Here is a 27,569-nt window from a genome sequence, read left to right on the forward strand (position 1 = left end):
AATAATGTATTGTTTAATTTTAAAATATAAATAAATTTTCACCCTAACATGTTTTTAAGTGTAATATATCTGTAAATGCTAGGGACACAAAAATGGATGTTTCTGTAAAATGACCCTTACAATACGCAAGACATTTGTGCAGTACCGCCCATTTATTGTGTTTTGTTCATTTCTGCATTGCTACTGACAGTCTTATCTTTAAAAAGGAGCCCGTTCTTATGTTCTTGTCCCTTATTTTTGCAGATGTTCAGTGAACTAATCAAGATGTGAATCAAGGAAATGTCAGAATAATGAGGAAGTGCCTTGGAATAAATTTTCTTTGTTAGTTTAACTGAAAAATCCTCAAAGTATAGAGAGGGAACAGTATACTTTAATCAGCAACAGACGTCTTTTCAACATTTGATACCAAATTACTTTGAAAGCCTTGTGAAAGAATGAATCTATGCCGATCGAATTATTAGCGTACACATTTTCCAGACGTTTATTTATACCCGATCGGTGTTTAACCGCAGCCTTTAAAACAATGCAGATGACAGCAGAGTCCACAAGTGATAAGTAAATGTGTTTTCCGTCTCACTGCTTGTCTGCTGAAGGTGCCTGTCTGCTGAATCTTCACATTCCTGCAACCCTTAATGTACCGATGATTGATCCCTGTGGAACCCCAGTGGCTGTGGGAATGTTTCGTGCATTTATTTCCTGTTGTCTGTGGTTGAGCAAGTCTTAATCACACTGGAGGTTAGTGCATTCCTATGTGGCTGCTGTACACCACATCCACCCAGGTGCTCTGTGGGTGAAGCACCTTAAGGTGCACAGCACGGCATGATTCATTGCGCAGGTGCATTTGTAAGTGAGCGTTAGCGTGAGGACTTTCGGATACTAATTATACGAACGTTTATGAGTGAACAACAGAAGTACAGTCAAAGGCACATTAGCAAAGCATGAAGTTTTATAGGCATCGGCATCTGTGTATGTTTTTACTCAAGTTCAATGACTAGTTTTCCCTCATCATCACTGCTACTTGAACTCTCCTCTTCCTCGACGTAGCTGCCACCCAAATGGCACTGTGGTGCATTAGGCTCTGTGGGATTATGAAGTGCGGAGGATGCACATATTGGATTAGTGTGCGTTGCATTGGTAGTAGTTCGTTTCGGACATGGGGGACTGGTGTGGATCGGGGTGGTATTTATTGTTCGATTGGAATCAGACGATAATGATATGCTGGGTTCATTCGGCACGTTAAATTCAGTTGTACCATATGGTTTGTGTTCTGACATTGGCCTCTGCTCTTGTGAATGACTCTGTTGGGATGCCGAGGTCTTCATCTGTGTATCTTTTTGGACCTCCTTCTGGATGGCGTTCACCAAGAGAGGATGAGCCAAGAGGTGTCCACATGTTGGGTGAAGATGTTTCGCATCACTTTGCCCAGCGGATAACGTCGTAAGCCTCTCTTGACATCCAAGAGGAACTCTTTCCGCCTCTTTTGCTTTGCTTTGGCCACTTAGTTTTGGAGTTCCTTTTACACAGCTGCTCTGTAGAAGCTGCCGTGAGCTGTCAGGATGAGAGCACTTCCTTTGATTGAGCGGTAGAGAGTCGTGTGAAAGGCTGGTTGCTCCACAGAAAGCTGATGTAGCACTGTCTGAAGTGGTAGACGTGTCAAGCTGTGCTGGTGATGATGTGTTGTGACAGGCATTAGTCACAGGCTGGGAAAGGTGTGGATGTGGTTTTGCTGCTGTCCGGTAGCCTTCGGGAAGATCTGTTGCCTCCTGGTTGGAATAGAGACATTATATTAAGTTACTGGCTGAGGAAAGTCATTGAATAACTGAAGGTGAAATGAACTTTTCCATGAATTTTTCTTTAATTATTTAGGCTTTAATATCCCTAGAATTCCAATAATTCTAATAGTGAATTGACATGTTTGCAGGTCTAGACCACTCTTCATTTGTTTAAATTGTTCTCAAAATGGCCTTTAAGTACATATCGCAAAAACCTTGTATCTCCAAAATGGTAACTTTACAGGAGAAGGAAAAAACATGCTTTACTTTTAATGCAAGTCAATGGAACCAGACATTTTTCCAAGTCATTTTGGGCTGATTCTTTCGGTCCATTCATCATGAAATTTATACACAATGTAAAGAGTAACAGGTATTTTCATATTAGGTGAAAAAGTGAAAAACAAAGAAGACAAAAATGGAGGTGTGAAGTTGTCTTCCGACAGAAGCGATATACAAGACATACTTAACAATTAAATCTATCAGCTTGTTCACTGTTAACTGTGTCCACTCTTTTCTCCTATTACAGCTTCCAGTTATTTCAGGGGACCTGGTTTCAATTCCTCAAAGAAATCTGCAGGGATACTTTTCCACACCTCCATTGTTGTGAGACCTCCTTTGTTTGATTAGCAATTTTTCTTCCTTCTGTCTATGACTTTTTCTCAGTAGTGCCTTTGACAGCTGCACATCCTTTCAGATCCATGGCCTCGAGGACCTGTGGATTTTACCAGATCTGAAGCAGGAGTGGAGCGAGATTTTCTTCTGAAGTTAAGTACCGTTTATCTGATGCTGATAGATTTGGTGGTCTGCAGTTCTTGCACTTAGGTGTCCAGTTTTTGAAAGCTTGCCTTATATCTCCTCTGAAAACTGAATAACAATACTTAATGATTATTTTGACTGAAAAGTAAATAACTAAAGGGTGATCTTTGAGCACTGTGTAGTTAAGTGATACTTCTTTAATCCCACAAACGGGGAAATTCCACCTCCACATTTAACCCATCTGTGCAGTGAAACACCACATACACACTAGTGAATACACACACACTAGGGGGCAGTGAGCACACTTGCCCAGAGCAGTGGGCAGCCCTATCCACGGCGCCCCGGGGAGCAGCTGGGGGTTAGGTGTCTTGCTCAAGGACACCTCAGTCATGTTTTTAAGAACATTCAGAGGGATAAATCGGAAGAACACTGTTGGAAGAAAAAGCTTTAATCACACCTGTCTGGTCCCCCACCCCCCACCGCCCCCGCCTCCTCTCTCCTTTGACTCACCTCTCTTTTCACCTCTTTGGCATGGTCCTCCAGTTCCATACAATTGTTGCCCACCATCTCCCCTTCTCCTCCTCCATTCTCAGGTTCCTGGGGGACCCACCCCCGGCTCCCTGTCCCAGCCTCCCTCTGGAGCTGTGAGCTTTGGAGGGTACCACCCACCCGAGGCCCTGAGGGGAGAACAATAAATGAATACCAGTTGTTTTGGAGGGCTGAGAAGCCTTCCCCTTCTCGCAGAGCTCTGTAGCTGAAACCGGGTCTCGGCTTGTCCCACAGGCTCCCCAGGGTATTTGACTGTATGCAGCCTCCAAAGATTGAATTCCAGGTATTGGAATTCTTTCACCTGGCTAGAGCTGAGACATGCAGAGGTATAATTAGCTTGCCGATTAAGATGAGGTGTTTTTAAACATGTCCTGCCTCGGAGAGGAAAACCTAGTGCACAGCTGTAGCTGGCTGTTCAGTAGTAGATGTTCAGAAATAATGTGACTGTTTGACAACAGCATGGATGGACACACCTTTGTTTACCTTAATATTGCTTAAACGAAGATTCAAAGTAGTTTTCAAGCTGTTCGTTCTACTGGAACATATGGTTGCAAGGAAAAAAGACAAGACAAATTAGGGAAAAAACATAGTGACAGCTTCATAGTGACACTATGCTGTATTATGATGCAGCACATATAGAAATAATTGTCTTGATGAAAAACAATTGGTCAAATCCTCCAGGGCGTGTTTGGTTTGGCTGAACTCTTGCGCATGCCTCTGTGCAGCGTTGCTCTGAGAGGAGGCTGCGTTTGGATTTCGGATCGTATGTCAAGTCGTCTGGAATGGAGACAGGCGCAAAATCCCCCTGACCCCAGGGTCTGTGCTCCACATGATCCTGGGGGGACCATCTTCCTGGGGCCTCCGTCCACTCCCTGATCAATCAAGTGTTAAGTACAATGTGACCGCTGTGAAAATAAGGCTGCTCGTCACCAGTTTGGAGGAGCCTACAGAGGTCACCACTTGCTTTTACGCTGTCAAAGTCCTTCTCATATGCATGTTCAGATCTTTGACACGGAGTGAAGAATGCTTTTACTGAGCAGGCTTATCAGCAAAGCGAGACATTTAGTTTATTTTGAGCCCTTCTGATGGACCTCTGACCTTTCCCGTATTCGTTACTGTGACTAATTTGTGTGGCCTGTGACCTATTGAAAGGGAGTCTCTTCGGAGTGCCACAGGGCACAATTCACACTGTCCCACTATCAGGACTTAAAAGGATTAAATGTTTTTCTCCAAAACAAGGTGCTGATATTGAATGACTGTGAATGAGCCAGGTCAGGAAAAAGCCAGGTCATTGTGAGGATGCAGCAAAAGGTCATTGACACTCAGAATCTGTACACTTGGCCAAATATGTTGGAAAACCGGTGAACTAAATGATTCGCCTGGAGTTTAAGAGAGGCTGTTTTGATATCTCTATTGTATCTTTCAAATATTCTGGAATGCTCATCACTAGAGGTGAATTTCACATATTTCCAGCTCTGCGTGCTTCCACGCTGTGGCATGTAGATGAACCGAGGTCTGAAGCCTGGGTTTTTATTGTATGGGAAAGAACGTTCATACTGAAATATTCTAGTTAATAAAATAATAACGAACAATGTTTTTATCCTACAATTGAAACCTGGCAGATTCTCCTGTGTGAAGGAGAAGGTAGGACTTTATTGAAATGGGCAAAAATTAAGGTCGGAAATAAGAAAAGATTTAAGTTGTACCAAAAACTCTGGCATGTTTATTATATCCAGCCAATGCTATAGAAAGTGGTCCCCTGGGCAAGTCATGCTTTTCAGCATTCTTGCACTTTCCTGATGGTTTCACAACTAGTTCATTGATATTTTCTCCCTTTGGCGATAACACCAAAACTGTACAAGTCCTTCATTTGTCGACTTTGATTTGTTACCCCACTGAAAACGCTAATGAAGTTATACAAAATCAGTGTGGCGTGCCTAAAGATTTCTGGAAGGTTCCGCAGATATTGCAAGTGGTTACGCAACTGCACAATGTAATCCGGTATAAATCTTTTTGGGGTAATATATTTGAGCAATCTGCTGATGAAAGTTTAAAGTGTCAACAGCCTTGTCAGAAAGCCTATGAGCTGTATGACAGGCCAAAAAAAGCAGTGGAAAGTGAAATTCCTTTATGTTACAGGAGCAGAACAGTTATGCAATAAATGTACATTATGTACAAGTTACCTTTGACTGCTTACCTGCAGATGCTTATTCTTTTTTTTTTTGACCTGAGAGCTTATAGAAGCCTAAAGACTTTTGTTTTTATGAGAACAAAACATAAAATCCAAAAAGTGGAAATACATGTTTTTTTGGAACACTGTAAAATCTAAACGAATTCATTTAGAATTCAATTCCCCTTGGGATTTGCATCAGGATATATGTTCTGTTTTTCTGTGTTGCATGATATTCATCATCATAGAGAGAACATTGTTGAGTACTTGTTGTGTACCTGAGAGCGTGCTCGCGAAATTATTATCAGCTGTCTCCACCTTGTGGACATGTGCAGTTATGCGCATTTTACATTTGGTGACTAGATTCTTCTTACGTTTGCCAAAAAACAGCATAAAGCAGTAAATTTCTAAGCATTTTTACATTGCCCTTGTAAGTTACATAAAGAGGAACGGAATTGACTTTTCAAAATATCTATATAATAAAATTATTAAATGAGAAGTAATGAAATGTCCCGATCTCAAGAGGCTTAACAAGGAGGAATTGTTTACAGTGCTGTTGATGGGAACCAGACGTCTGTGGACTGAAAGTTATTGTAAAAAATGAGACAAGCTTTTACCCTAAAATGTATTTTTTTAATATGCCAAAACACCCCACAAAAAAATTTAGTTTTACCATTAGAATTACATATAAAAAGATATGTGTTGATTCAGTGGTCAAATATTATATATATGCTGTAGACATTGTGGCCCCGGGTTCCTACTACCTCTGTAATTATTCTCCACAGTGCACCATTTATCATCAACACACTCTGAATAACTTAATTTAGAAAAATCAGTCAAATCTTCTTCAAAACTAGTTAGAATTTTGTTACGTGGCTGGTCACCTGCTGTGCCTCGAGGTGCTTCCATAGCTTGTGTTAACCATAATACGTTTTTTGTTTCTTGTATTTTGTTCAGCATTCCTGATAAATAGTGTTTTTAGCCTTGCATGCTCTCTATGGTTCCCTAAAATGAGCTCCATGTAATGAACATTCTACATTGCTTGGACAAAAGAGCTCTGTAGTTGGACTCTTTCAGAGCTTACCTGTGAATGAATCCTGATTAACAGGGTCCAAACCACCAGGAGTCTTTCCACGTTCGATACTTTCCTCTGGAGTACTCCCAGAAACTGGCGTATCTGGCTTGAAATGAGAACTTGTTATAAGAGCAGTGCTGGGCGTCAATGCCTTGACATCCTCGCTGTTACACCGAGTGACTTCTGCTCCCAGGATGGAGCCGTGCTGTTGGGATGAATATTGTATGGATGCTTGGCGAGGAGTGCAAGTTTTGCTTCCCGGTACTTCGTGCTTCAGTTTGGAGCTGTCTTTGCTGCACACAGCTCTCTGATTTAGAGGTTTGTACTGGCATACCGTGTGGGCTAGCACACTTCCTGAGCTCATTTGTCTCGCAGTAGCAGAAGAGGTGCATGCTAATTGACATGATTTGGTTTGGCTTGGCTGAACTACATAGAGCAACTCTTCTTGGCTTGACACAGTTGTTGAGGTGGAGGCCAGTGGGGGTAGGAGTGCCTGAGAGACACATGATGCTTCTGCTTTTGTTTGCATTATCTCTCCATCTGTACCCAATATAAGATGAGGAGGACTGTGCTGTTCGGGAGTCTTTAGTAGAGGCTGAGGATCTGAGTCTATTATTTTGGATGTGTCTGAAACTTTCTCCTGTACCAACACAGGTCTTCTCTCTGCAGGTGTTTCAGGCTTGTTGAGATTTGTCATCGATGTGTCACTTGTTCCTTGACTTGCAGTGTCTTTGCTCCACTTTGCTCCACAACTTTGATCCATCGTGGGTGCTGAGAGGTGTGTCGAGACCCGGTCGTGCACAGAAGAGTTGCTAGGCTGTTCAGAGGGGAGATTGTGAGATGAAAGAAGCTCACTCAGGCTCTCACCAGGCCTTTGTTCAAGACACAATCCAAGGGTGATGGGACACGCAGCAGACTTAATATCTTTCGGAAGATCGGCGTCCTCACGTGCTGCACTTATCAAGTTGTGCTGTTGTGCTGATGCGTTTGCGCTGGTGTCCAGCGGTGCTGAGATATGGTGCTCTGTCTTTGAACCTGAGGCTGAACTTGAAATAACCCCTTTAGGGCAAAAATCGGTTAAATAAATATTTTGAGGCGGCGAATCATAAACGTTTTTTGAACTCTTTCCCTCATTTGTGTCTGTTGATCCAACTGAAATCGGTGTTACGTCTGGAGTTTTGGTGAGCGTGTTCTGGTTTACATTCCTACGTGCCACACACACTTTAGTTCCTGTGTCACCAGGACATTGTTTATGCATTCCCTGCGAAACACCTGGAATTGTGTCTGTCTGAGAAGTTTCTGGCTCCTTGCTGACAAAAGATTGACTCCCTTCCAGCTTCAAAAAGTCCTGTTTTTCAATCTGTGGCTCTATCAGAGCTAACTGCTCATCTGAAATGAGTTGCATGACTATCTGAAGGTCTGCTGTTCGCACATAAAATGTGTCCTGAGCCAAGGCCTTTGAGTCATTCACCAATAACATCTTGCCCTCAAACTGGGCTCCCTGGAAGGCAGTGTGGCTCAACCCCAGTGGGATGCCATCTGTTGAGCTCTGACATGCTGGGGCATGTGTGTCCAGTGGAGGTCCTGGTGGTTGTCTTGAGATTACTGCAGATGTAGCAGGATTGTTTTGTATTACAGACCCTGTAGTTGCTGTATAAATCTGTATGGGTTGTGTAGATGTAGATGTGTGATTCAGTGATGAGTCCATGCTGTGAACCATGACAGATTGATTTTGCCCCAAGGCTGTGAAAGTCTGAAGAGGCTGACTCAGAACTGATGATATTGAAGGTCCTGACTTGCTGTTGATCATGTATGCAGAGCCCTGATGTTGCGTTGGCATGTTAACGTGTTTGTTCTCTGGAATAAGCGAAACCAGCGTTGGTGTACCCGAAGTGACTGAAGTTGATGTGTAGATACTAGGCTGAGATAGTGTCTGTGCTTTATTAGCATTCTGCCCTATACATGCACCAGATGGGATGGCTGTGTACTTTGCCTTTGTTGTGGCTGCTGTAGACAAAGTAGCTTGCTGTTCCTGTGCAGAGGACATCACTGTTGAGGATAACTGACACTGAAGTGTAGGTGAATCACACTGCTGGGCAGATTGATGGCTTAACCTAGGAGCCTGGCTGGGTGAGGGCTGATTCAGTGAAGGACGACTGCAAACACCAGAATCTGACCCTCCATCTGTAGAACACGGTATCTTCAGCTGGTACTTGGGAAGAAAGCTGGTTTTGGCTTGAGAAACAGAGGAGACGCTAGAAGAGGCAGAAGGAGACCCAGATGTCCCGCTCGCACTGGCCGCAAAAAGAGGAGAGCTGTGCCTCTTGTAAAGGAACTGTGTCTGATTTGAAGAAGATGGTCTGCAGAAACTGCCTTGTCTGTGAAGATTTAACCTGTTGTCCTGTTCCAGTGTAGTTATGCTGGATGTTTGAAAAGCATCACCACATACTGACTGTAGTGACTGATTGATTACGTCCGGTAGGGTGGCATTTGCCTGTCTGCTTCCAGAAGTCAATACACCTTGCTGCCGCATAAGTGAAGCCGCATTTTCCATCATGATGGAAAGATCGTTTTCTGTTTTCTGTTTTTTCCTCTCTGAAGGAATAGGACTTGAAAGTTGAGCTTCTGGTCCTTTGCTTTTTTCCTCTGTGCCTTTCATGAAACTTGTCTCAGTGTTCAAGTTGCAGCTTGGAACATTAGTCTGCTTGTCCAAACCATGCTGCAGTAGGCCAGTTTGATTTGTCAAAGGACTTTGCAGGAGTACATATGAAGAAATAACCTGACTGGATGTCTGTGCCGTGAGTACATTAACAGTAGGGGTCAGAGACACAGCTGGGCAGGAAGTAAAACTTACAGATGCAGATGAATTGCTCTCTCTCTGTTGGCTTATTTGAATCCCCTGGCTTTCTGTTTGCTCCAGGCTAAGTGTAGCCTTTCTACTCTTCAAGAGGCTGTCTTTCTCTGTGTTGTAGAGCTTTTTGAATGTCCCACCTCCGTACATGTACCATTTGTTATAGGCAAATTTCTGTGCTTTCTTCCTACGGTATCTTTTGCCCCCTGACTCTGTTGAAGCGTCGCCGCAGTCTCCGTCTGAGCTGAGGCTACCGTGACTCCCTCTCTCCACTGAAGATCCTTCTGCTACAGATAGGCAGTCCACCGCTACCTGTCTGACCAGTGAACGATGGCTGGGTGCATGTTGATCTACTGACTTGAATGGGTAGATATTCCCTGCGCTACACCTCCTGCTCAGGGGAACACTGTCTCCTTGAAAAGACGAAGCTGTTCTATCACTGTTCTGTATGCCCACGCTAAATGGCAAAGAGCTGCTCCGTGTTAACGGTGCATGCTCCAAGCTTGTGGAGTGCTGTGTAGGCACAGAGCTGTACATAGTCCTACCTCTCCGATCTTGCGTTTGCAAACCGGAGACTTGGTGCTTGTTGCTTCTCATCTCAAAATGGAATGAGTCTTTGTATGTGTAAGGCATCGGAAGATCGATGCTGCCTTGTTTTGACAGCACCGTCTTCCTCGGACGCACATTAACCAGGTGTTTGTCGTCCACCAGCACACTGTTTTCAGATATCAGCTTCAAGATGTGCTCCTCTAGCTTTTGTTTCTTTTGAACGGACACATTGGTTTTGGCGTCATCAGTAGCCACATCGGATAGTTTCTTGGAGTTTCCAGGTTCCTGCAGTTCCATGCTAGACTCAGGCAAAGATTCCATGCTGGGATCATGCAGAGTGTCTCCATGGCTGGAAGTCAAGGGCTGTTCACTGCTTTCACTAAAGCCTGAATCTGTGCTGTCATGGCTTTGAGACTTGCCTTGGGACAACTTGGAATCGAGGGCCTCCTGCCGCTGAAGAGGGGTGCGATTTGGAGTCAGTGGAGCATGTCCATCCCCAGCTGGACTTATTGTCTGTGTGGAAGTGGCCTCATTTTTGGCTTCAGATGCCAACTGCACCCTCTTGCCTCCAGAGTTCAGGATCTCCTGCTGTCCATGTGATGGTGAAGCAATGAGTCCAACCACTGCAGCTTTACATAAAGCCCACTCTGTGTCAGATGCTGTCTTCTCTTCTGTTAAAGTAACCTGAACTGAGCTGAATGTGGTTGTTGTTGTTACAACAGGTAGAACACTGTCGCTCTTGTTTATGTCACCTGAGTCTTCACTTTGTAATTCCAGGGAGGAACTGGAGCAAGTGTCTTTTAAGCTCTCGGTGCTCTCTTGGCTGCTGAAGTCACCTTTCCCTGATTCGCTGGAGAGACGAGCGTGGGCTTGGGTCCGTTTGTGCTTGTAGAGGTTGCTTTGTGTCTTGAAGGAGATGCCACAGGTGGTGCACGGATAAGGCCTCTCCCCGGTGTGGCAGCGTAGGTGCTTCTCCAGCACGCTGGGTTTCAGGCAATCCCGTCCACAGTGTGGGCACACATGTTTTCCTGCAGATTTGGGTCTGGGTGATGATGCTGGAGTTTCAGGCCTCTGCTGCTGGACAGTCGCTCCGCTGTGTGCTATGTGCAGCGTCAGAATGGGCAGAGTCTGGTTGGCACGCATCATCGGCACGGGCAGAGGGATGACCGCTGCATCCTGTATGGCTGTTGGCTGAGTCTGAGAGTATGTTGGCAGGCCAGGCATGGCTTGGATGTACATGGCTGTCAGTGGGGCCTGCACACGCATCTCTTTCTCCCTCTGCATGGAGACCGAATGCTGAGGCTCGGCAGCTCTCACAAAGCCTTGCTTGCCAGTTGCCATGGTAACAGCGCCCTCGTGATGTTAGGAGACCGAGCTTTCTAATTACCTGCAACAAGGAAACACAGTTTGCATTAGGCCTCTGCTCTGCTGGATCAAAGAATTCCTCCCCCCATACGAAAAGGAATGCAAGTAATTTACTGAAACCAGCTTCCAAATAATATATTGTTTGCATCTTATAAGGAATCAAGGAGTACAATGCAGAAAGCAAAGAGCGTTTTCTTTTTGTCATGCAGGGCTTCAGCATGGACAGAAAAGGCTTATCATACAGGGTGATCTAGTAAGGATAAGTGCAGTTTGCCAGTTTAACTGTGATGTTTTGCACAGCGGCAGGAAACCAGAAACTTGTGAATGTGAAAAGTGCATCGACGCTACAAGTCAGGAAGAGGCCTGACCTGAGGGGCTAACGAGAATCTCTCGTTTGCAGTAAACACATCCTTGCTATTTGCATACTGCAGAAACATACAGAGATGTAATCAAAAGCAATGCAGTATAGCTGTGACTCATCTTGACACCAAGAAGAGTGCTGGGGTCCTCTTTAAACTAGAACTAGCTCATTTTTCCAAATGCACCACATTGTGCAAGCGTTTGTATTATTTGTTCAACAAGGTTAACTTTCACTTTATTACAGCCAAAGAGGTGTTTCTCCAGGCAGTACAGATACAAGGTTTAATGCTATAAATAAATCACTGGGACTGATTAAGGACATTTATAACATGCTGCATATAATTAAACAAGCAACTACTGAATATTTAACCTGAATAGTAAAATAGAAAAATATATATATTGGCTACATGTTACTTTAAAACACATTGGACAAATAAACCATCAGGAAAAAAACACACAAAAAGGAAATAGAATAAATAGCTTAGGGAAAACGTTGACATGTTGACTCACTCTCGACTTGGATTTGCCCTTTTCTGCCTCACAGCTGGATTTAGGCTCGAGGCTAAGAATTGTGGAACGGATTAACGGCCGACCTTAATGCGATAAAGGAATAAAACCTTTAGTTTTGCTGGGGTCATACACAGTCACGCCGTTCTTTCATTACAGAAAAAACGTTGGTCTGAAAGACAGAACGAGGCACTACATGCAGGATATGCAGCATATAAAGCAGGGGTGTCAAACTCAACCACTACAAGGGCCACATTAAAAATTCTAAACAAATCCGTGGGCCAAAGAACGCCTATGTTTTTATTTGATCTTTAATTAACATTGTGCTGTAATCCGAGCTTGCCACTGTTTATTCAAAATATGCAAAAAATTGACCTTGAAATATCACTACAGATATTCAGAATTTACGTGTCCCCTGTTTGTTTCAACTAGACACCCGGGATCCTCTCACTGCTTCATGTTCATTGAGACTTGGGCTCAGCTTCTGAGCTGCTGGGCTGACGTTAGCTGTAAATGAAGCTAGTGCGTTTGGTGACATGACTGGTGTGGAATTGTGCACAATTGTTTCTGCATCCTCTGGAACTGCCGTCTCAAACCAGTGTTTGTTCTAGCATCTTACTTATCTGCCATATTACCCCACTTATCTGCCATATTACCCCACTTATTTGACTGTTACCTCATTTCCCTGCCATATTACCTCACTTATCTGCCATATTAAACCACCTACCTGCCATATTACCCCACCTATCTGACTGTTACCTCACGTATCTGCCATATTACCCCACTTATCTGCCATATTACCCCACTTATTCAACTGTTACTTCATTTCCATGCCATATTACCCCACTTATCTGACTGTTACCTCACTTACCTACCATATTACCCCACTTATCTGACTGTTACCTCACTTACTTACCATATTACCCCACTTATCTGCCATATTACCCCACTTATTCGACTGTTACCTCATTTCCCTGCCATATTACCTCATTACCTGCCATATTACCCCACTTATCTGCCATATTACCCCACTTATTCGACTGTTACCTCATTTCCCTGCCATATTACCTCATTACCTGCCATATTACCCCACTTATCTGCCATATTACCCCACTTATTCAACTGTTACCTCATTTCCCTGCCATATTACCTCACTTACCTGCCATATTACCCCACTTATCTGCCATATTACCCCACTTATCTGCCATATTACCCCACTTATTCAACTGTTAGTTCATTTCCCTGCCATATTACCTCACTTATCTGCCATATTACCCCACTTATCTGGCTGTTACCTCACTTACCTACCATATTACCCCACTTATCTGACTGTTACCTCACTTACCTACCATATTACCCCACTTATCTGCCATATTACCCCACTTATCTGACTGTTACCTCACTTACATACCATATTACCCCACTTATCTGCCATATTACCCCACTTATTCGACTGTTACCTCATTTCCCTGCCATATTACTCCACTTATCTGACTGTTACCTCACCTCAGCGTCACGGGGGGATGCTGGAGCCTATCCCAGCGGTCATTGGGCGGAAGGCAGGATACACCCCAGACAGGTTGCCAGCCCATCGCAGGGCAGAAAGACATATACATATATACATACACAATCACACACACACTCAGACCTAGGGGCAATGTAACATGTCCACTTGGCCTGACTGCATGTCTTCGGACTGTGGGAGGAAACCGGAGAACCCGGAGGAAACCCACAAAGACACGGGGAGAACATGCAAACTGCACACAGAGAGGACCCCGGTCGCCCAGCCGGGGAATCGACCACCGTGTCGCCTCGGAACCAACAGAAACTTTTTTTTTTTTTAAGTTTTTTCAGCAGGGCTCACACCCCAGGGATTTGAGACTTGACTTTAACTCACAGCCCAACGACTTGCAAGTGACTTGTGATCATCTCTGGTACGCCGCCTACTAAGCTTTCCTTAAAATCCAGTAACAAATTTACTGAGAAGCCTTTTTAGCCTTATACTTCTGTCCATAGTTCTGCCTACATGACAGGGACACCGAGTGATTAGGTCTCCGCTTCTAAATAAAATGATCTGTCTATTCGTTTTTTTCCATTCCAGCCACTCCATAAACTCACTTGAGCCTCTCAAGCTACATGTCTATTAAGTTCTTGATGGGATTTCAGTTTAAATCTTACATCTCTGTTTGCCCGGGTCTCTGTGACCCAGTCAAAACATGAGAGCATCTTTAAATGACAGGCTGATCGTCTGCTACAGTACTTAAAAAATGAAAGTATAAAGGCTCAAATAGCTTCTTTCATTTAACATCACTAAATAAATCTATGTGTTTAGAGAACTAAGGATGAGGAATATGAAATAATTCTAAATATTACTTGTAGTGCATTGCTTAGTTCACAGGGCATTTGTCTTGATTCTTACCCCCACTGTGAGGCGATGAATGTTCAATGAATGCGTTCTGCCTTAGACAACAACCAAAAAGCAACTCAGAGCAACTTCCAGCCTCACCATGTTTCTCTCTTGAACACGGTCTCTCTTCCTTTAAACCACCCCTGCTTGTGCAGGACTTCCCTATCGCCAGAGCTCACAACAAGAACTCAATGTGACTAAGGGTCTGAGAGCAAAGCGCACAAAGACAACTGCAGGTTACTCACCAGAATGCACTTGTTGGAGAAGCTGCTCCAGCAGAAAGTTGCCTGCTTATATCCACGTGCTGAGGGAATCCGTGGACCGGCCTAGGAGAAGCAAGTGGACGCTTAGGGACCATAATACGAGGGCGCCGCTCTTCTCTGCCCGAGGCCCTGTTCCTCTTCTGGTTTTGTTTCAGCCGTTTGCGCCAGTGATGAAGGAAATACAAAACGTCATTCATGCAAATGGGAGTGGATGACGGCGATAACACAAAGTCAAATGCAGGGGGAGAGAGACAGGGAGGGAGAGAGAGAGAGAAACAAAGAGAGAGAGAGAGAGAGAGAAAGAACAGAAGGCATGGACAGTGACTAGACTTTGAAGCCAAGCTGCTCAGGCTAAAAAGATCATGCAAAGAGATGCAGAAGCAAAGGAGGACCGAGTGGAACAGGCTGACGGTCACTGTGAGACAGCAGATGGGCAGGGATGGAGAGGGGGTGGACGGAGAGAATAAAGAACCGAAAGTGACAAGAAAATCCACGTTCAAAAGAGGAAGGGCGCTCACATGCAGACTTACCTCAAACTGAACAGTTCACACACGCACACATCCGCTAGCAGCCTCACTCGGCACTGGTAGTCAGTCAGTACCTGACTTCTGGCACTGGCTCTATCTTACTCCCTCAGTCATTCACACACCCACACTCCCACACACTCACACACACACACACAAAAGAGAGGAGAAGTGTAGCCGCGTGTGGGTGTAGAACATGCGCGGGTGTATTTTCTTCTCTTTTTTTTCTTTCTGCCTTTTTGTTGTTCTATTTTTCATGTGTCAGAAATATAACCGTGAATGATTCCAAGGCAAACAAGTGTCCAACAGTCAGCCTTCCATATAAAGCCTAAAGTTTCATCCTCAACCATATAGGATGGCTATAAATCTACCAAGTGAAACACAAAGAAAGTAGCAATAGAAAGCGAATGTCCTCTGCTTTCAGACCAGTGACTTTAAATCAGCCACTCAAGTTATTCACAACATAATTTCAAGGAAATTACACCTCAGCAAATAAATATAATGCATTTTCCAGTGTTTAATGTGTCCTCTTTACAGCGTTTTTCCTTTTCTGAGACTTGCTTTCAGTTTTTCAAAGAATTCTGCAAGGATATCTCCTAACCTCCAAAGTTCGGTCTTAGAAGTTGGTTGGTTTTTTTTTAGGTCTGGGCTCTGGGGTGGCCAGGCCGCTGTTCTGAGGGTCACCAGCAGCTTGACTGTTTGATTTGCACGTGTTCTTCTGTCTATGCTGTCGTTTATTCAGTTTTCTCAGTGAGGTTCTTCTTGATCAGCTACACGTCCTTTCAGACCCACAGCGCTGAGTGGTCTTCTCACAGTGGAAGGACGGACAGAAACACCTGTGGATGTTTTCAGATCTGAAGCAGCTTGATGTTCTCCTCTCTCTCAGAGATCAAAGCTTTAAGCGCTGTTCATCTGATGGGGCGGTTTTGGTGTCTAACAGTTCGTGGTTGGTAGTTCGGAGTCTCATTTTCTCTGGTCATTTTCTGAACTCCGGCTTTGGAAACTTTCTTTGCTTTTCTTATAGAAGTGGGTTGCTGTATGTCTGATTTCCTTTGAAGTATTTTCTGAAAAATAAAAAAATGGTCATTTTGAATGGAAATTTAATCAGCGGTCTTTGACCTTTGCACAATACAGTATATACAATAGAACTGGGTTCTGAAACAATAACAGAGTAAAAGCCATACCGAGTCAGGGAGGCTTTATCATGGCCTCTGATGAGTGGCTGCCACACTTCTGTCACTGCCACACTGCAGAAGCATTTTGGGTTAGCTGATGTCATTTTTGTCATTGGATGATAGTGAGCTGGCGGTTTTACATGAAGTAGCAAATGAAAAGTCTATCTATATAGACTTTATGTATTTGTGTGTGTATACAGGGTGATTTAAAGAGATTCATCCGATTTCTAAATGATTGATTTCACTGAGCTGTGAGCTGTAAACAGTGTAAATGAGCATAAAGTTTATTATGTAATTCTACAATGTCTCAGTCTGAACCTCCTCCAGCTGTACGGACGACATCAACACCACAGTCAAACTCATCCCAGACTGGACTGAGCGTGTCGGGCGTCGCCGCTCTCACGGCTCTTTCAGTGGGATTTCGGAGATCATCCAGTGCTGTGGAACCAGCGCCGAACGCTCTGAGCTGCTGGAGCTTCACTGCTGATGAAAATCCCGCTGCTCAGTTCTGACGGATTCACTCTTATTGACGTGGAGAACGCAGAACGCTCTGCTCAGGGGTCTCAGCTCCTCTCAGACTGAAGGGAACCGTCTTCCACTGAGAGAAACTCTATGACCCCCCTTACAATTGGATTGTGATTGGTTCCTCGGCGCCTCATGGTTAGAAATTGGATTAATGTTTTTGAATTACCCTACATGATATATATATATATATAGTGTTTTGGTAAGCATGTACAAAGTTGTCACACATTTTTAGTCATCTCGAGGTGAGTTTATATGTGAGTTTCGCAGCTCGGCATGGTTACAGTCACAGCTTTAATAATGTAATAATTATGTATTGTATGATATGATTAAGAAAACTAATTAACAAAAATATATGAATTTCTGTTTTACTGATATTTGTTTTTAGTCAATGTATATTAAAAAAAAGTTGAATCATTAGGACACACATTAAGGCTTCAGCTTGATTTTAATATCAAATTTTTAGCATTAATAGCAGATTTTTGGAAAAAATGCAAAGACAAGAAATGATTTTAAATCTAATTATATATTCTGGAAAAATGAGAAACACAAGGGGGGGGGTCCTTACCACAGGTAGCAGGTAAGGTTGTGGTTGGTTAGTGTAGTGGGTAACACCTCTGCCTTCTACACTGTAGACTGGGGTTCAATCCCTGACCAGGGCAAGCACCCTACACTATACCAATAACGGTCCTTGGGCAAGACTCCTAACACCGCCTTGGCCTCCCTGTGTAAAATGATCAAACTGTAAGTCGCTCTGGATAAGAGCGTCAGCCAAATGCCATAAATGTAACACACAACGTTTTTTAGAAAGGTTGCTTATGCCAACTTATTGTTTTACAGTAGTCTTGAGATGATCCATTTATGGTGGAGAGGGCAAAACAGGGCATTCGAGCCTAAATAGTCTCCAAAGAAAAGTTTTTCAAATTATTTTTTCAAATGTTCTTTTTACGTTCCCGGCTAGTTTGGGATATGAAATGGAACGAAAACATGATCTCTGGTTCCTATCACCACCACTGTAGTTTCTCTACAAGGCACCATTTCAAAATTACTTTGTTTACATGTCAAAGAAATTTGCAAAAATTAATGGAATTTCTGCAACTATATTTCAGTGTTTCAATGTTTTCATGAAGGACAAGTGAGAAACCCTCAGAAAGGTGTACAGCATTGAACTCGTTACATGCTGAGTCTGCATCAGAGCTTGGTTGAGACACCGCACCAGCAAGAAAACAAACAAGGTGCATGTCATTTTTATTTATCTGTTGAGGAAAATCTTTATATGCAGGGACCCTTTAGATCCTCATCAGGCCACGTGTTCCAGCAGGCAGCAGTGGACTTCAATTAACATTGTAGGCCTCATCTCTATTCAATGCTTTCTAGCTACAAGCATCTGCGATCTGATTAAAATCTTACCTAAGGTATCTTCAGACAGCATTGTGCTGCCTTTTCATGTGGAGAGTGCTTGTTTGAACTCTCGAGGGTTCCAGCTTCACTGGAAAGAACTTCTTTTCTCTTTCGGCAGAAGGGGGGTATTATTCAAATCATGTGAAGCTCCCGCTCTCTGACTGCAGCGATTTATCCGTTGATTTACAGGAACTCTCACCCCCACAGCGCTTGATTCACCAACTATTTTGATCACAAAACCACACATGATGTGTTTATGTAACGCAACTGGTGGTTTTGTTCGGTAGACCGACATGCATGATTCACACTGCTGACGTCACTCCACTTTACAGAGCCAGCAGTGAGTAGCCAGTTTAAATGTTCTAAGTGACACATTTAACAGGCTAATGGTGGATTTCTTCTCTCAGATGGGTTTCTTTTCAGCCATAACTGGACCTAAAAGAACATCCCACCTATCAAAACCTATCAAGTGGGAAAAGACCAAAAAGTCACAGACCTATTCGGAAATGCCTTCAAACAAACAAACAAGCAAACAAAAGCAAGAAACGAGTTGCTCGTGATGAGATTCGATGAGAAGGCCCAGATCCTTTGGAGTTTTTTTTTGTCTCCAAGGCAACGCCGGACTAATCCTCCAAAGAGACGAGGGTTCATGTTGGCATGGTAACTGCGATCATCTCAAAGCTTGTACATGAAGTCTACTTTTGGAACCAGACACAAGTCAAGAGTGTCCGCTGCCAGCCGCTGATCGTGATCAACCTCATGCAAACAAACTAACAAAACAAGCTCAGATGAAGTGACCCTCTCTCCGAAGCCATCTACGGGCCATCCTGCAGCTTGGTGTGGTCACAGCACCTCCTCGTTAAGGGTGGCTTTGTGTGGTTGAGCCACATGCAGGAAGTGAAAGACTCCCTGGGAGCGTACGTGTGGGTGGGTGTTGTTGTGATGCTGACTGTGGAGCCGTGCGCGACACTTTCTGCTCTGCCATCAAAACTTTATGTTTTCCAAAACGGATGCATGGACGAAGACGTTGCCCCTGACCGCAGGGGCACTTACTGGGACTTGCGGCAAAGCAGCAACACTTCGGTGGGCTGTTTTTATCTGGCTTCAATCAAAATGAAAAAGCACAATACGCTGTTATTGTTGCTCCTTTACACTTAATATGCATGTCCAAAAGCTAGACACCTGCTCATCCAATGTTTCTGCTGAAATCAAGGGTATTCGTTGTAATTTCGTCCCCTCTCTGTCCCCTCATGTTGGAATATTGCTGTGAGGATTTGTTTGCATTCAGCCACAACAGCATTAGTGAGGTCAGGTACTGATTAGTTCATCCAAAGGTACTTGCTAGAGCTCCACCACTCCAGAGAACACAGTTTGACCGCTCCATAGCCCAGTGCATGATGACTTTAGGCTCATTTGTGGCTACTCCTGAGCCTCCCATTCCATCGGCAATGCTTTTCTATGGAGGTTATACAAGCTGGGCGCAATTAGAGTGTGTGCTGGGTGTGTTGGGTGTGATCAGTGTGTTTTTGCAGAACAGAGAGTGAATGAGGGATAATACTGTGTAATATAATGGTTGAGACAAAATCACAGGGTGAAATATAGCATGGGAACTTTATGTAGTTAAATGGGCCCCAGCCAAATGTGCTTTTAGCCATGCTCTCATGTTCTTATAGCAAAATCGTCTGAACATTTTCACAGTGTTTGGACACATCTCTCAAATTTCTCAACATTCACCCTGAATCTTTCACCTGAATCGCCCAAATTTTCGATTACTGAGCTGCATGCTTAGTCACAGAATTCACACCTACAGTATATTATTTGAAGCACTTCTTGGTGGCTGTAATGTAGCTTCATTTTGAAGCGTGCAAACAGCTCACAACAACGTACAGCCTCCATACGGTGGGGTTGGTTTTACGACTAAGCCCTCCAAAAGTCTCAAACAATGAAAGAATTCCATATTCCTCATCATCATCATCATTGACCGCTTAGTCCAGATAGGGTTGCGGTAGCAGTTTGGAGAGCTGAGAATCCCAGACTGTCCCCTGCAACTTCCTCCAGACCCCAAGCCGCTCCCAGGCTTACTTGGAGATATAACCCCTCCAGCGAGTCCTAGAAGGACCCGGGGTCTCATCCCAGTAGGCTGTGCCTGGTGAACCCCTGCTGGGAAGTGTCCAGGGGGCATCCGGATCAGATGCCTGAACCACCTCAACTGGCTCCTCTCAATGCGGAGGAGTAGTGGCTCTACTCTGAGCTCCTCCTGGATAACCGAGCTCCTCACCCTGTCGGGTAGAGTGTATGAGCAGAATAAGCTAATTTCTGCCTGTTGTATCCACAATCTCAGTCTTAGGGTCATTACCCACAGCTCATGACCACAGGTGATGGTTGGTATGTAGACCGTAGAGTAAACAGAGAGCTTGGCCTTATGGCTCAGCTCCCTCTTCACCACTACAGTCCTGTACAGTGACCGCTTTACTGCTGCCGCCTGTCCCAGCCTGCGGTCACTCTTCCCATCAGTCGTGAAAAAGACCCCGAGACACTTAAACTCCCCCTATCTTTGGCAGGTCCTTTCCCCTTAAGGGGTAATTCCATATCGAGGGAATTCCAAAGGGGGAATTCCATATCGTCCCTAAAAATAATAATATTTTTTTAAAATAAAAAATTTGGAAGTAATCACAGTTTCATCAAACAAGTTGTGTAAATAAAATATGTTTCAGTTTTATTGTGCTGATATTTTCTCTTCTACTCTATGTTCAAAAATAAATTTGCCAAATTTGACGCAGCCTCCTTTTAATAATCATGTTCATTTTAATGAATACTTTTGTGTTTAGGGTGGAAAGATCGTCCGGTTCAAACAACACAGAATTGTATTAATATTAATTGCACTAAATTAATTTCACAATTAAACCACTTTTAATGACTGTTATAACTAGCCCCTCTATGGGGTTAACTAAAGTAAAGTCTTAGGTGCTAAAACCAAAGTCAGTGTGTGCGTCTGGAGCAGGGATGTGTAGGTTGCTTATATTTTTACAGACAATTTTAAGAGATTTAACTATTTAGCACATGATCAGCCCATACTCACTTAAATCAATGTTAAAACAATAAAAAAGGTGCATTAAAACATTAAAACTATACTTTAGATATTTAAATATAGATACTTTTCTTACTTTCACTCAAGTTTATTTTTGGTTCTGTACTTCCTCTTTAAATTGAGCAAGATTTCAACACAACAGCCACACTTTCACTTAAGCATAGTTTTGGTGTAAAACGTTTCTTCCAGAGGAACTTGCGTCGTCTTGTTTAACAGCTGTGGTGATAGGAACCCGACGTCTGACGTGTTTAATGCCTCCGAGAGCCACCTCAAAACTTTTTACATGAAATTTATTACTATGAATATTTATGCCTGTCTGAGATATTGATCTATTGTAGTGTATTGGATGTAGTATTGGCTACAAGCTTAAGTTTAGTCCTGCTAGGAAAAACAGCATAGGCTGACATAGCTGTTCAACAGCAAAACCAGTATATCGCTGCTGTTGGAATAAAACCTCGTATCTCCATTTTTGTCATTTTTCAGTTTATGACATAATTTGAAAATACCTGTTGCTCTTTGTACTGTGTGTCAATTTCATGATGAATGGACCAACAAAAACGTCCCAAAATGACTTGGAAAGACGTCTGGTTCCATTGACTTACATTAAAAGTGAAGTAGGTTTTTTTCTTCTCCTGTAAAGTTACCATTTTGGAGATACGAGGTTTTCTTCAGACAGCAGTGATATGTTGTGTTTTGGATGCTGATTTGCTGGTCAACCACCATAACTACTCTAGGTGACCAGCTAAACCAGCACCAGACCAGCATAAGCCAGTTTAGACCAGCATGGAATTTATGCTGGTCAGTGCTGGTCTTTTCAGCAGGGAGGTACATGCAGGTCATAGTCAAAGAAAAACGTTGTCAGATTTTCCACTTTTACTCCACTATCTTCCGCCCGATGAGTGCTGGGATAGGCTCCAGCAACACCCCCCCCCCCCCCCCCCCCCCCCCCCCGACCCTGACGGAGAAGCGGCTTGGAAAATGGATGGATGGATTCCACTATCATATCATTATTACATATAAGCAGTCAGAGAGCACACAAAGACTCACTGGTTGTTTTGGGTAAATCCCGGTTGGTAAGTTCCCATGCAGTGCACCCTTTTCACATCAAACCATTGAATTATGTAAACTGAAATGATTGAATTCATCAGATATTTTGAAAAAACTGATAGAATCTCTTTTTTAAAGCAGATGGATAAAATTAGAAGAAATGTTCAGCTGCTTTTGGTGCCAGATACCTCCATGTGGTGCACCCAGCCTCCACTTGTTTCCTTCCTTCCACCTGAGTCAAACAGTGAGCTAGTCACCACGTCCTTCTGGACAGCATGAATCTGGGCACCAATCTGAGCAGATTTGAAGAAGAGAAACGATGGTTTAAGCTGCTGCAGCTCATTCAGCACATAGTGTAACAGGACCGCCCCCTGGTGGCGATGCAAAAATTCTACTGATAACACTTCTCAAACTCTTTGTTCATCTAAAGACGTAAAGTGCTGAAATGTTTTGTGTTTTATTGTGTAGGCTTCCTTCTGGAGCTTTCTTCGTCTTGGGGTACATCATACGTGTAATATTTCTACACTATAGCTACACTATAACATTATTTTCTTTATGCTTGGGGCAATTATTATTTTGCTCAGTTGGGTCATTCTACAGAAATATCTGTTTATGTGTCACTAGTGTTTCACACAACAAGTTATTTTAACAATTCCACCTTCTTGTTCACCAATATGGGTTTTAAATTCATCACATAGAATTCCAAACACCACAGAAGAGCTCATCCTCACAGTCATGTGTGAAGACTGAGGCCGTATTTTTGAAGAAATAAGAAGTTTTTCTGCAATTTTAACTGCAGTAATCTATACAAAACTATAAAATATATGAATTGAATAACAAAATCAACAAAAGCCAAATAAATTTTATAAAATATCTAATGAAAGTTCCCCAGGATTCGTGTCACTGGCGTTACTGTGTAGCAAAAAACTCTTATTTTGAAAAAAATGTCACGCTGATGACATTGCGTGACTCCCTTTGACCTGTTTTCTGAGGATCTATGAAGAAAAGCTCATGGTGAGTTCACTGTGCCTTTCAGTTCTCCGAGATTTTCTCATTCAGCTCATGATCTCATATGAAGCTTTTAACTGATGTCACTGGTGTGACCAACTTTATTCTGAGGTCATTGTGAGAAAATAGAAACACAAATGGATTAAATTCCCTATTTTAATGGACGCTCCCTGATTGACAGCGTGTGGTTTGATGTTCTGTAGCAGCCGTTAAGTAAAATGCATTGATCATTAAAAACGTCTCTGGTGTTTCCTTTATTATGTGGAACACCAGTGAGGCTCGGTCACACCAGTGACTCCTATGGAGAGACAGAAAAGTGGACATTTCCGTAGAATGACCCAGTTCTATTACTGTTCACTGCTATTACATTCAAAACACTTAATTATTGATTCTTTTGAGGGGAATTTTTTTTTAACTATATTACATATTTTTAACATATGATACTCTGTTTATTATATATTTATTACGCCGCCAGCACATACACATCCTTAAAAATTTGACCAAATTGTATTTTGTGCTAAAACATTACATTGGCTGATATTTATTTATTTATTTATTTATTTATTTATTTATTTATTTATTTATTTATTTATTTATTTTCTCTGTTATAGTTCAGTTTTCAACGATAACAGGTCTGCAAGCTAAATTACTTCATTTATTTTTTATTATTATTACTACTATATTTTTTTATTTATTGTATTATTAATATATTTTATGTATTTATTTCTATTTACCATGCCGCACTTTTATCCACAGACTAACTGTCGTCAAATTCAAAAAATGCCACGGACTTTTATGTCGTTGCCGCGCAACGCGCTGTTTGGGGGGGGGAAATGATTTATTATTTATTAATATTATTATTTATAAGCGACATTAGTGACAAATACGATCTAGAAATTTTTATTATTTTTTTTAATCGTTTAAAATGTTTTTATCTATTTTTAAAATACACGTTTGGATCGCCGTTGTTGTGGCGTGACGTCGCCGGTCACGCCCGCAGCGTCTTTACGTCTCTACGTGGCCGTTAAAGGGGGAGGGGAACGAAAACAGGAATCCGAACAAAGAGGGACGATAACAGCCAGCAAGTGCTCCAAGGTACGGAAAACGGCGCACGGCGCCTCGTTTTCATCCCGTGCATCATCTAATAGCTGCAGCAGCGCCTGTCCGGGCGGTTTCGCTGCCGCTGGGGGTTTAACGGGCGTGCATTTCCCATCATTGCAGTGTAAGCGCCATTACTGTGGCGGATAAATGGACAAAATGGCCATTTTAGATCTGAGCTCTGCTTTGCTTTTCTGCAAACTACTCCTTCTGCATCTGCAAGCCCTGTAACGCGTCCTGCACCGGCGAACACATTGCACCAATGTGGCGTTGCGCTTTGGCCACGCTGAGGCTTTTAAAGTTGAGCAGGCTGGGTTGAGTCCTGATCCTGCTCCCCTGAGGATGAAGTGCAGTTGTTTGGTGGCCCTTATGGCAGCAGACTGCATCCTCCTCCTCTGAAGAGCATGCACAAGCCAGTCTGGGGGCTGGGACTGAACCTGCTTAGGTCCTGCAAGTGCACCAGTGTTGCGTCCCTCATGTGTAAGAAATGCAAAAATTCCTGCTTAATTAAATGAGCCCTTGGATGCATGAAGTGGGTAGGCAGGGCTCCTAGTCATTACCAGACCCTTAGAAGGGCTGCAGGCTTCAGCTTGTCCCAGTCACCTGAAACAGGTGATTTTTCCACTGTGGCTTATTTGGTTTGGGGGCTGTGCTTAAAAAAAATGCACATTGAGCTGAGCATGTTTGACGTGTGTGGTGGGTTAAGTGACGTGTGTGATCTTAAGTTTTACATGATGGTTTTTGTGTGTTTGTTTATGTGCAGCTCATAATCATGCCGATTCGCCGTTCAGCTGGGGCCCCGCCCAAGCCGCCCAAGGAAGACGCGCCCTCAGCACCTGAAGCAGGTACGGATGGACCTTCTTCTTCTTGTCTAAATAGCCTCTGTTGCAGGTGATGTCAGACTCCAGGGAAGTGTCGCGCAGGGGATGTGAAAGGGGCAGTCGTGGGCTGGAGGTTAGGGAACCAGCCTCGTGACCGGAAGGTCGCCGGTTCGATCCCCAGAGCCGACAGCACATGACTGAGGTGTCCTTGAGCAAGACACCTAACCCCCAACTGCTCCCCGGGCGCTGTGGTTAGGGCTGCCCACCGCTCCGGGCGAGTGTGCACACTGTTTCACTTCACGGATGGGTTAAATGTGGAGGTGAAATTTCCCCGTTGTGGGACTAATAAGGGTCACTTAGTCTAATTAATCCAACCCAAATTCACGTCTCTCTAATAGGACGAGAGCTGAGGGATGTTCTTTGAGTTAATCTGGCAAACTGAGAAGTGTGCCCCCGCAAGTCTTTGTGTTTACTCCTACATCAGATTCTTGATGAATGCTCAATGAAAGCATGAAGGAATAAGGGAAACTCCTAAACTGTGCAGTCCTTCGCGATTGGAGTCTACAGTACTTACACGTATTAGTACTGATGTACCCATCAGGGCAGAATCCCACAATGGGATACACTGCAAGACCATAAACAGTAATACATTTAGACAAATGCAGATCTTCATATTGATGAAAAATGAGTGATAATTTGCATGTATCCGTTTTAAAAGCTCTAACAGGCTGTTAAATTGTAAGAGATGGAGAAAGGTTAAAAAATGATCACGTAGAAGCGAGTTACGGTTCTTTTTGCTAATTTAAACATCACAAAACACAATAAATTAATCCATAATCTGGAAACGTAAACTCAAAATACTTGGATGTTCTTGGATATTTCACTGTGATGTGTACGCTGTGCTTTGTGGGTCTCTCATAGATCCTAAGACCAACTCTGGTGAGTCCACTTCCACCGAGGAGCAGGACGCACCAACTCAAGCAGCTCCTGAGGGACCGGAAAACGATGGAGGCGAGAAGCCTGCTGACGGTGCCACAGAGGGGGAAACGGAAGGAGAGAAAGATGGGGAGAAAACGGATGATGGGGAGAAATCAGAGAAGGGAGGAGCAGACGAGCAAGGAAAAAAGAAGAAAAAGAAGAAAGCCAAAAAAGAGTGAGTGATTGCGCTTGTCGGTTGAGGCTTGATGTGTAACGCGTGGAACCGGTGGTTACGGTTTACCTCGAATGCAAAAGGTGGTGTTCTGACGTTTCAGGGACAAGGAGGGAGCCGATGAGAAGAGCAAGAAGGTGAAGAGAAAAATCCCTGCTTGGGCCACCATGTCCGCCAGCAAACTCGCCACCGCCCCAAAGAGCGTCTCTCTGTTTCAGCCCAAAGTGGAAGAAATCCTTCTTGATGCTATTCAGGTTTGTCCATACTTCATATAAGACTTCATGTGAGTGGCCCAGTACATTTAAGGTTAGGCTGATATATGACTGGGAGTGTGTCCACAAAAATATGATAAACGCTGTGTAATTTCTCTTACCTGCTTATTCCGTGTCACTTAACTAGACTGATCATTGAGGTTTGAGGCAAGTTTGTGTCCCTGACGTTGTGGGTCATTTCTTCCCATCAGAACTGTAAGGATCGGAATGGCGCCTCTATTTTCACCATCATGAAATACATAATGAAGAAATATTCCCCCATGGAACTAGACAAAAGGACGAAGAGCCTGTATAAGCGGGCCCTTAAGCGGCTAGTGGAGAAGGGGGCTGTCAAACAGGTCTGCTGAAGAATGATGTTTCTTACATGTAGTTCCTTCAAAGCGTATCTTGCATGGTTTTTAATGCGACGTGCTTTTGTCGCTTGCAGCTGAAAGGCAAAGGCTTCTCTGGAAGTTTCACCATCGGCAAGGTCCCTCCCAACTCCAGCTCAAAGAAGGTACGTCTTGAATCCTGCTGCCTCGTGTCTGAATAGTTCTGTGTCCGGCTAGAGCTGACAATGTTCTACTTCAAGGATGTTTTGTTTTATTAGCTGTGGAGTGTTGAAATGAGTTACTGCTGTAATTGCAACCATATGTCTTGGCTGTGCTTGGTTGATGGAAGCCCTCAGCCTCCTCAGGGATGAAGGGGACACTAGGCGAGAGTCTGCCGCTCATTATGACGCGTCTGTGTGAGCCCAAAGAGGCTTCCTACATCCTCATCAAGAAGTACCTGGAGCAGCATTTCCCTCAGCTCAATGTGGAGAACAGGTCTGAGTTTGGTGGTTCCTAAACATTGTAAAC

General features: G+C 43.5%; 2 protein-coding genes across 4 annotated transcripts in view; one reads left to right on the plus strand and one right to left on the minus strand.

The window, feature by feature from the left end:
* hp1bp3 (heterochromatin protein 1, binding protein 3) overlaps positions 1-27,569 on the plus strand; it is a 54,013-nt gene that overhangs the window by 17,853 nt on the left and 8,591 nt on the right. The window contains exons 1-7 of one of the 2 annotated variants that reach the window (XM_017684519.2): positions 24,331-24,484; positions 25,251-25,332; positions 26,230-26,461; positions 26,562-26,712; positions 26,922-27,068; positions 27,158-27,226; positions 27,391-27,536. In XM_017684519.2, the coding sequence (XP_017540008.1) occupies positions 25,260-25,332; positions 26,230-26,461; positions 26,562-26,712; positions 26,922-27,068; positions 27,158-27,226; positions 27,391-27,536 (818 nt within the window). In that variant the 5' untranslated portion in view covers positions 24,331-24,484; positions 25,251-25,259. Of the gene's footprint in view, positions 1-24,330; positions 24,485-25,250; positions 25,333-26,229; positions 26,462-26,561; positions 26,713-26,921; positions 27,069-27,157; positions 27,227-27,390; positions 27,537-27,569 lie in introns of those variants that run through there. The other variant, XM_037532309.1, reaches the window with a different exon arrangement.
* znf831 (zinc finger protein 831) lies at positions 134-15,261 on the minus strand. Of its 2 annotated transcripts, XM_037532308.1 has the most exons (5): positions 15,155-15,261; positions 14,607-14,764; positions 6,332-11,109; positions 3,039-3,205; positions 134-1,763 (listed from the first exon to the last, which is right to left on the minus strand). In XM_037532308.1, exons 3-5 carry the CDS (start codon positions 11,061-11,063, stop codon positions 975-977), a joined length of 5,688 nt encoding a protein of 1,895 aa, XP_037388205.1. In that variant the 5' UTR covers positions 11,064-11,109; positions 14,607-14,764; positions 15,155-15,261; the 3' UTR covers positions 134-974. The 2 variants fall into 2 exon arrangements, with proteins under 2 accessions (XP_037388205.1, XP_017572047.1); XM_017716558.2 differs by having other exon boundaries at positions 14,607-15,170.

This window comes from Pygocentrus nattereri, chromosome 21 (genome assembly GCF_015220715.1).
Source record: "Pygocentrus nattereri isolate fPygNat1 chromosome 21, fPygNat1.pri, whole genome shotgun sequence".
Lineage (NCBI taxonomy): Eukaryota > Metazoa > Chordata > Actinopteri > Characiformes > Serrasalmidae > Pygocentrus > Pygocentrus nattereri.